This window comes from Schistocerca nitens, chromosome 1 (assembly GCF_023898315.1).
Source record: "Schistocerca nitens isolate TAMUIC-IGC-003100 chromosome 1, iqSchNite1.1, whole genome shotgun sequence".
NCBI classification, from domain to species: domain Eukaryota; kingdom Metazoa; phylum Arthropoda; class Insecta; order Orthoptera; family Acrididae; genus Schistocerca; species Schistocerca nitens.
The window spans coordinates 1246423404-1246432727 of record NC_064614.1 but is presented as its reverse complement, the minus strand read 5'-3'; the positions used below and the strand labels follow the sequence as shown (position 1 = coordinate 1246432727).

The 9324-nt window shown below is 53.9% G+C and overlaps 1 protein-coding gene across 1 annotated transcript; it reads left to right on the top strand.

The window, feature by feature from the left end:
* The first annotated feature begins 6549 nt into the window (after positions 1-6549).
* LOC126233859 (trichohyalin-like) lies at positions 6550-9123 on the top strand. The gene has a single exon (XM_049942890.1). It carries the CDS (start codon positions 6550-6552, stop codon positions 9121-9123), a length of 2574 nt encoding a protein of 857 aa, XP_049798847.1.
* Positions 9124-9324: the final 201 nt, after the last annotated feature.

Genomic DNA, 9324 nt, shown 5'->3' with positions numbered 1-9324 from the left:
TAAAAACGGCGGGGGAAGCTGAAGAATCAGGTGCATCATGTCAGCCCGACTAACAGCAGATGATGATGGAGTTAGATGGTACAAACGGAAAAAGTAAAAGCAGAAAGAGTAATACGGACAGCTATTGCTTGGAGTGGGGTGGTCAATGGGATGGGATGGTAATAGACATCGTCCCGAACGAGCAACATGACCCCACCACGAGCTGGGATACCGTCCACAGGGGTGAGGTCATACCGCTCCGAGGTATAGTGGGTAAAGGCAATACGGTCAGTCGGGCGCAACTTGGTTTCCTGGAGACCAAGGACGAGCGGACAGTGCAGGCGGAGGAGCAGTTGTAATTCCTCCCGATTAGATCGAATACCTCTTATGTTCCAATGTAACAAGGCCATCGCTAGTCAAAAAAGAGGGGGAACGAGACGGGGGAAGAGCTGGTCACCTCGACGGCTGCGGAGGGCCAGGTTTCGAGGGAACAACGCTACAACCGGCGGGAGGCGGACCCTGTTCCATCGAGTCGTCGCCAGCTGCGGCCGCTGTCCCTGGTGGTGTAGGAGGGGCAGCATCATTTGCCGACGAGAGGCCAGCTGAGCGCCTGGCAGCAGAGCGTCCCGGCGAAACTGAGAACGGCCGGGAGCAGCGACTCACGGATGGAGCGTCAGACGAAACGCGCCAGGGTGGAGAGGGGGATAGAGACTTCTTCTTTGAGGCCTTCTTGTAAGTCCGAGGAGGCACAGGGGTGGTGGGCTGGACCCGAAGGTGGTCTCACGCGCGGGGTCTGTTTTGGAACGCCGGACCTCGGAAGCTGGGGTCCGGAACGTTTCCCCGATGGACGCCTGAGAAGAGGATCGCTTCTCAGGGGGCGGGGGGGAGGGATTTTTTTTTGTGGTTTTAGGGCGCACAACTTCAACGGTCATTAGCGCCCAGACTACGTTACTACGTTAGGAATGCACCGCGAGTCAAGTTTAAAACAGAAACGAAACGGAAAACACGTTAAAGGACAGACTGACAGGCATAGAATTAAAAAAAAGAAAACAGCATAATCAAATGTCTTTAGAGAAGGTTGTCAAATTGATAAAATGAAGAACGCGAGCAGCTGCTCGTGGGTCATCCGCTAAAATGGCTTCTTGAGTACATGGCAGGCCAAGATCAAGACGCAGTGTGTTAAAATCCGGACACGACGTTAAAATGTGGCGGACCGTCAGCAATTGCCCACATGGGCAGAACGGCGCCGGTGCAGCCGTCAGCAGATGGCGATGGCTGGAACGGCAGTGTCCAATTCGTAACCGGGCCAAAACTACCTCCTCCCGCCGAGAAGGGCGTGAGGACGACGTCCAAGCCACGGGAAGAGGTTTCAAGGCCCGAAGCTTGGTGTCTGGAAGTGCAGCCCAATCGGCATGCCACAGCGATACAATGCGCCGACAAATGACCCTGCTTCAATCTGACGAAGGGACACAACAAGAAGCTGTCCGAGGCTGGAGGACCGCAGCCTTGGCCGCGGCATCTGCAGCTTCGTTCCCAGGGATACCGACATGGCCAGGAACCCATATAAAGATAACCGGAGAACCGACGTCCTCCAGCTGCTGAAGAGAGCGTTGGATCCGGTGCACGAAAGGGTGAACCGGGTACGGATCACTGAGGCTATGGATAGCGCTCAGGGAATCGGAGCAGATGACATATGCAGAATGTCGGTGGCGGCAGATGTAAAGAACAGCCTGGTAGAGGGCAAAGAGCTCAGCTGTGAAGACCGAACAATGGCCATGGAGCCAGTATTTAAAACTTTGTGCCCCGACAATAAAAGAACACCCGACCCCGCCATTGGTCTTAGAGCCATCTGTATAAATGAAGGTCATATTAATGAACTTCGAACGAAGTTCGACAAAACGGGAGTGGTAGACTGAACCAGGGGTAACCGCCTTCGGGAGCGAGCAGAGGTCAAGGTGGACGCGAACCTGAGCCTGGAGCCAAGGTGGCGTGTGGCTCTCGCCCACTCAAAAGGTTGCAGGGAGTGAAAAATTAAGGTGTTGAAGGAGGCGACGAAAGCGAACTCCAGGGGGTAGTAGGGCAGAGACATACAACCCGTATTGACGGTCGAGAGAGTCATCAAAAAAGGAACGATAAGACGGGTGGTCGGGCATTGCCAGTAGCCGACAGGCATACCGACAAAGCAGTATATCGCGCCGGTAGGCGAGTGGCAACTCACCAGCGTCAGCATGAAGACTCTCGACGGGACTAGTATAAAACGCTCCGATCGCAAGTCGTAAACCCCGATGTTGTATGGAGTAGAGGCGGCGTAAGATGGATGGCCGTGCAGAGGAGTATACGAAGCTCCCATAATCCAGCTTGGAGCGGACGATCGACCGATATAGGTGAAGTAGGACGGTTCGATCCGCTCCCCACGACATACCACTGAGAACACGGAGGACATTTAGAGAACGGTTACAACGGGCAGCCGAATATGACATGTGGAGACCAACTAAGTTTCCTGTCAAATGTAAGACCTAAAAATTTTGTTGTCTCCACGAATGGGAGAGCAACGGGACCGAGTCGTAAGGACGGTGGGAGAAACTCTTTGTAGCGCCAGAAGTTAATACAGACCGTCTTCTCGGCAGAAAAACCGACGCCATTGGCGACACTCCAGGAGTAAAGACGGTCAAGAGAACGCTGAAGACAGCGCTCCAGGAAACACGTACGCTGCGCGCTGCAATAGATGGTAAAATCGTCCACGAAAAGGGAGCCTGATACATCAGCAGGGAGGCAATCCATTATTGGTGATTGATCGCTATGGCGAAGAGAGTGACACTCGAAACTGAGCCCTGTGGCACCCCATTCTCCTGGCGAAAGGTGTCTGACAGGACAGAACCCACACGTACCCTGAACTGCCGATCCATTAAAAAGGAACGAATAAAAAGAGGGAGGCGACCGCGAAGGCCCCATGTATGCATGGTGCGGAGAATGCCCGCCCTCCAACAGGTGTCTTAAGCCTTCTCCAAATCTAAGAACACAGCTGCGGTCGGGCGCTTCCGCAAGAAGTTATTCATAATGAAGGTCGACAAGGTAACCAGATGGTCAACAGCAGAGCGGCGCCTACGAAATCCACATTGTACATTGGTAAGTAGGCGTCGAGACTCTAGCAGCCAAACCAATCGAGAGTTAACCATTCGCTCCATCACTTTACAGACACAGCTGGTAAGCGAGATGGGTCGATAACTGGAAGGCAAGTGCTTGTCCTTCCCCGGCGTAGGAATCGGGACAACAACAGACTCGCGCCAGCATGCGGGAACATGTCCCTCAATCCAGATGCGATTGTAAGTACGAAGAAGAAAACCTTTACCCGCAGGAGAAAGGTTCTTCAGCATCTGAATATGAATAGAATCAGGCCCTGGAGCGGAGGACCGTGATCGGCCAAGTGCGTTTTCGAGTTCCCGCATGGTGAATGGGGCATTATAACTTTCACGACTCGAGGAGCGGAAGTTAGGTGGCCTAGCCTCCTCTGCCTGTTTGCGGGGGAGGAAGGCAGGGTGGTAATGAGCGGAGCTCGAAACCTCTGCGAAAAAGCGGCCGAAGGCATTGGAGACAGCCTCAGGGGCCACAAGGACGTCATTCGCGACCGTCAAGCCAGAAATTGGTGAGTGGACCTTAGTGCCAGATAGCCGGCGCAGGCTACCCCAGACAACAGAAGGAGTAAAACCGTTGAAGGTGCTTGTGAAAGCAGCCCAGCTGGCTTTCTTGCTTTCTTTAAGAATACGACGACACTGTGCACGTAATCGTTTATAATTGATACAATTCGCCACTGTAGGGTGGCGTTTAAAGGTGCGTAAAGCACGTCGACGAGCACTTAAAGCGTCTCTACATGCTGCGGTCCACCAGGGGACCGGTACGCGACGTGGAGAAGAAGTAGGGTGAGGGATGGAATATTCACCAGCAGTGAGAATGACTTCCGTGAGGTGTGCGACCTGACTATCGCAGCTTGTGAAGGTTTGATCCTGAAAGGTCGCCCTGGAAGAGAAGAGCCCCCAGTCTGCTTTGGAGATGGTCCAACTAGATGAGCACGGAGAGGGGGTATGCTGCAGGAGATGGATAACACACGGGAAGTGGTCGCTCGAATATGTATCAGAAAGTGCATACCACTCAACCCGGCGTGCAAGTTGGGGAGTACATATAGAGAGGTCTAAATGGGAATAGGTGTGAGATGTGTCTGAAAGAAAAGTAGGGGCGCCAGTATTGAGGCAGACAAGATTGAGCTAGTTGAAAAGGTCTGCTAACAGGGAGCCCCTCGGGCAAGATGCTGGAGAGCCCCAAAGGGGATGGTGGGCATTGAAGTCTCCAGTTAACAAAAATGGTGCAGGTAGCTGAGCAACAAGTTGCGTCATGTCTGCCCTGGTAACGGCAGATGACGATGGAGCGTAAACGGTACAAAAGGAAAACGTAAAAGTGGGGAGAGTAATGCGGATGGCAACTGCCTGCAGGCCGGTGTGCAGCGTGATGGGATCGTAGTAAATATCATCCCGGACCAGCAACATAACCCCTCCATGAGCCGGGATACCTACCACAGGGGGTAGGTCAAAACGCACAGAGGTGTAGTGTGCCAAGGCAATTTGATCGCATGGGCGTAGCTTCGTTTCCTGGAGGGCTACGACGAGCGGACGGTGCAAGCGGAGCAGCAACTTCAAGTCCTCTCGGTTGGAGCGAATGCTGCGAATATTCCAGTGAATAAGTGTCATCGTAAGAAAAAAAGGAAGATGAAAGAAGGGGTCACCTCGAAGGCCGCTGAGGGCCTGGCTTCGAGCGAGCACTGCCGCCGCTATCAGTAGGCGGACAGTCATCGTCCATTGGGTCCATAGGTTCATCGGCCATCTTGGGAAGATGGCCGGGAGGGGGAGCTTCCTCCGCCGGTGAACGGCCAGATGTTCGGCTACCAGCGGTGCGGCCAGGCGAAACGGAGGACGGCCTGGGGCGGCAACCGCTGGGTGGCGCAGGAGAAGAAATGCGCCGTGGCGGAGAAGGAGAACTGTGCTTCCTATGTGCCTTCTTGGAAGGTCGTTTGGTGGAAGTACCGGTCGAAGGCTGGGAGGTCGAGGTACGTAGGAAGTCTGCACGGGACAGTTCCTTCTTGAAGGCCCGTGCATCTGTCTTCGGGGTCTTCGTCTTAGCAGAAGCTGATGAAGGGGCTGGTGTCTGTGGGGTGATGGGAGGAAGAGGAGACGTCGACCGCGCGATCTTAGCACTGGCCGAACGGACGACCGTGGTGCTGAAGGTCAGATTGCATGTCTGTGTTGCCACCTCCCTGGTAGTCCGAGGAGAGGCGAGGACAGTACTGTATTTCCCTGCTGGGAGTAGCGTGGGCTTCCTACTAGCCAATAGCTTGCGAGCAGCCGAGGTGGACACTTTCTCTTTGACCCGAATTTCTTGGATACAGCGTTCTTCCTTATAGACAGGACAGTCGCGGGAGGATGCGGCATGGTCACCCTGACAGTTCACACAACGAGGAGACGGAGGTGGACAGTCACCCTCATAGGCATCCCTGCCACAAGTGACACATTTAGCCGCATTGGAACAAGACTGTCGAGTGTGATTGAAACGCTGACACTGGTAGCAGCGCGTAGGTGTCGGGACATAGGGGCGAACAGAAATAACCTCGTAGCCCGCCTTGATGCGCGATGGCAGCTTAACACTATCAAAGGTCAAGAAAAGTGTTCGGGTCGGTACAAGGTCATTGTTGACCTTTTTCATGACCCTATGGACAGCCGTCACGCCTTGCTCAGCGAGGAAAGATTGAATCTCCTCGTCAGTCAATCCGTCGAGGGATCTAGTATAGACCACACCACGAGACGAATTCAAAGTTCGGTGAGCCTCCACCCGGACAGGGAACGTGTACAGGAGTGTGCCCCGAAGCAGTTTTTGTGCCTGAAAGGCGCTCTCAGTTTCTAGTAATAAGGTACCATTACGCAACCTGGTACAAGATTTGACAGATCCGGCTATGGCATCTACGCCCTTCTGGATAACGAAAGGGTTGACAGAGGAAAAATCCTTTCCGTCCTCAGATCGAGAAACGACGAGGAACTGTGGGGCAGGCGGTAGTACTTTTGTCACTGGTGGCTGGTCAAGTTTCCGTTTTTGGGCAGAAGTCGAGAGAGATGGAGTGAAATCCATTGCAGAGGAATCCCCCATGATTGCCAGCGTCTCCGATGGCGCGCTCCTTCCTTGTGGGGACCCTCTCAGAGGGCACTCCCGCCTTAGGTGAATGTTTACACCTCAGGTCACACCTCCCGAGAAACAGACGGAGGGACCAATCGGCATGGTCAGAAGGTATCAGCTCAGGCAATCACCCCTCCCTGGGTCTGGCCTTTACCAGAGGGTACGTGCGTGCCTTACATGTCTACCCAGGGCGGGGAATTACGCGTTACCACGTCACTGGCTACGCGTGAGAACGCGTGGGTCGGCCTTCAGGCGCGCACAGGGAGGAAGGAAGAAGAGGAAAAAGGAGAGGGAGAGAGAGGACAGACTGTCTCAAACGCCGAGGCGGAGACCAGAGAAGGCAATGAGAAGAAGGCAATGAGAAGAAGGCAAGGAGGAGAAGGCAAGGAGGAGAAGGCAAGGAGGAGAAGGCAAGGAGGAGAAGGCAAGGAGGAGAAGGCAAGGAGGAGAAGGCAAGGAGGAGAAGGCAAGGAGGAGAAGGCAAGGAGGAGAAGGCAAGGAGGAGAAGGCAAGGAGGAGAAGGCAAGGAGGAGAAGGCAAGGAGGAGAAGGCAAGGAGGAGAAGGCAAGGAGGAGAAGGCAAGGAGGAGAAGGCAAGGAGGAGAAGGCAAGGAGGAGAAGGCAAGGAGGAGAAGGCAAGGAGGAGAAGGCAAGGAGGAGAAGGCAAGGAGGAGAAGGCAAGGAGGAGAAGGCAAGGAGGAGAAGGCAAGGAGGAGAAGGCAAGGAGGAGAAGGCAAGGAGGAGAAGGCAAGGAGGAGAAGGCAAGGAGGAGAAGGCAAGGAGGAGAAGGCAAGGAGGAGAAGGCAAGGAGGAGAAGGCAAGGAGGAGAAGGCAAGGAGGAGAAGGCAAGGAGGAGAAGGCAAGGAGGAGAAGGCAAGGAGGAGAAGGCAAGGAGGAGAAGGCAAGGAGGAGAAGGCAAGGAGGAGAAGGCAAGGAGGAGAAGGCAAGGAGGAGAAGGCAAGGAGGAGAAGGCAAGGAGGAGAAGGCAAGGAGGAGAAGGCAAGGAGGAGAAGGCAAGGAGGAGAAGGCAAGGAGGAGAAGGCAAGGAGGAGAAGGCAAGGAGGAGAAGGCAAGGAGGAGAAGGCAAGGAGGAGAAGGCAAGGAGGAGAAGGCAAGGAGGAGAAGGCAAGGAGGAGAAGGCAAGGAGGAGAAGGCAAGGAGGAGAAGGCAAGGAGGAGAAGGCAAGGAGGAGAAGGCAAGGAGGAGAAGGCAAGGAGGAGAAGGCAAGGAGGAGAAGGCAAGGAGGAGAAGGCAAGGAGGAGAAGGCAAGGAGGAGAAGGCAAGGAGGAGAAGGCAAGGAGGAGAAGGCAAGGAGGAGAAGGCAAGGAGGAGAAGGCAAGGAGGAGAAGGCAAGGAGGAGAAGGCAAGGAGGAGAAGGCAAGGAGGAGAAGGCAAGGAGGAGAAGGCAAGGAGGAGAAGGCAAGGAGGAGAAGGCAAGGAGGAGAAGGCAAGGAGGAGAAGGCAAGGAGGAGAAGGCAAGGAGGAGAAGGCAAGGAGGAGAAGGCAAGGAGGAGAAGGCAAGGAGGAGAAGGCAAGGAGGAGAAGGCAAGGAGGAGAAGGCAAGGAGGAGAAGGCAAGGAGGAGAAGGCAAGGAGGAGAAGGCAAGGAGGAGAAGGCAAGGAGGAGAAGGCAAGGAGGAGAAGGCAAGGAGGAGAAGGCAAGGAGGAGAAGGCAAGGAGGAGAAGGCAAGGAGGAGAAGGCAAGGAGGAGAAGGCAAGGAGGAGAAGGCAAGGAGAAGAAGGCAAGGAGAAGAAGGCAAGGAGAAGAAGGCAAGGAGAAGAAGGCAAGGAGAAGAAGGCAAGGAGAAGAAGGCAAGGAGAAGAAGGCAAGGAGAAGAAGGCAAGGAGAAGAAGGCAAGGAGAAGAAGGCAAGGAGAAGAAGGCAAGGAGAAGAAGGCAAGGAGAAGAAGGCAAGGAGAAGAAGGCAAGGAGAAGAAGGCAAGGAGAAGAAGGCAAGGAGAAGAAGGCAAGGAGAAGAAGGCAAGGAGAAGAAGGCAAGGAGAAGAAGGCAAGGAGAAGAAGGCAAGGAGAAGAAGGCAAGGAGAAGAAGGCAAGGAGAAGAAGGCAAGGAGAAGAAGGCAAGGAGAAGAAGGCAAGGAGAAGAAGGCAAGGAGAAGAAGGCAAGGAGAAGAAGGCAAGGAGAAGAAGGCAAGGAGAAGAAGGCAAGGAGAAGAAGGCAAGGAGAAGAAGGCAAGGAGAAGAAGGCAAGGAGAAGAAGGCAAGGAGAAGAAGGCAAGGAGAAGAAGGCAAGGAGAAGAAGGCAAGGAGAAGAAGGCAAGGAGAAGAAGGCAAGGAGAAGAAGGCAAGGAGAAGAAGGCAAGGAGAAGAAGGCAAGGAGAAGAAGGCAAGGAGAAGAAGGCAAGGAGAAGAAGGCAAGGAGAAGAAGGCAAGGAGAAGAAGGCAAGGAGAAGAAGGCAAGGAGAAGAAGGCAAGGAGAAGAAGGCAAGGAGAAGAAGGCAAGGAGAAGAAGGCAAGGAGAAGAAGGCAAGGAGAAGAAGGCAAGGAGAAGAAGGCAAGGAGAAGAAGGCAAGGAGAAGAAGGCAAGGAGAAGAAGGCAAGGAGAAGAAGGCAAGGAGAAGAAGGCAAGGAGAAGAAGGCAAGGAGAAGAAGGCAAGGAGAAGAAGGCAAGGAGAAGAAGGCAAGGAGAAGAAGGCAAGGAGAAGAAGGCAAGGAGAAGAAGGCAAGGAGAAGAAGGCAAGGAGAAGAAGGCAAGGAGAAGAAGGCAAGGAGAAGAAGGCAAGGAGAAGAAGGCAAGGAGAAGAAGGCAAGGAGAAGAAGGCAAGGAGAAGAAGGCAAGGAGAAGAAGGCAAGGAGAAGAAGGCAAGGAGAAGAAGGCAAGGAGAAGAAGGCAAGGAGAAGAAGGCAAGGAGAAGAAGGCAATGAGATGGCAAGGAGAAGAAGGTAATGAGATGGCAAGGAGAAGAAGGCAATGAGATGGCAAGGAGAAGAAGGCAATGAGATGGCAAGGAGAAGAAGGCAATGAGATGGCAAGGAGAAGGAGGCAAGGGAAAGAGTAAGGAAGACAGTGAGGTGGAGAAGAGCAAAGAAAGGAACCAACCAAAGGAAGGAAGAAACGAGAAGTGAAAAAGCAAAATGACCGCAAATAGAGGTCGTGGAACCGTCCGTCTCCGGAC

Excerpts from the sequence above, each read along its gene's own strand:
- LOC126233859 (XM_049942890.1), top strand. The coding sequence starts at position 6,550 with ATGAGAAGAAGGCAAGGAGGAGAAGGCAAGGAGGAGAAGGCAAGGAGG.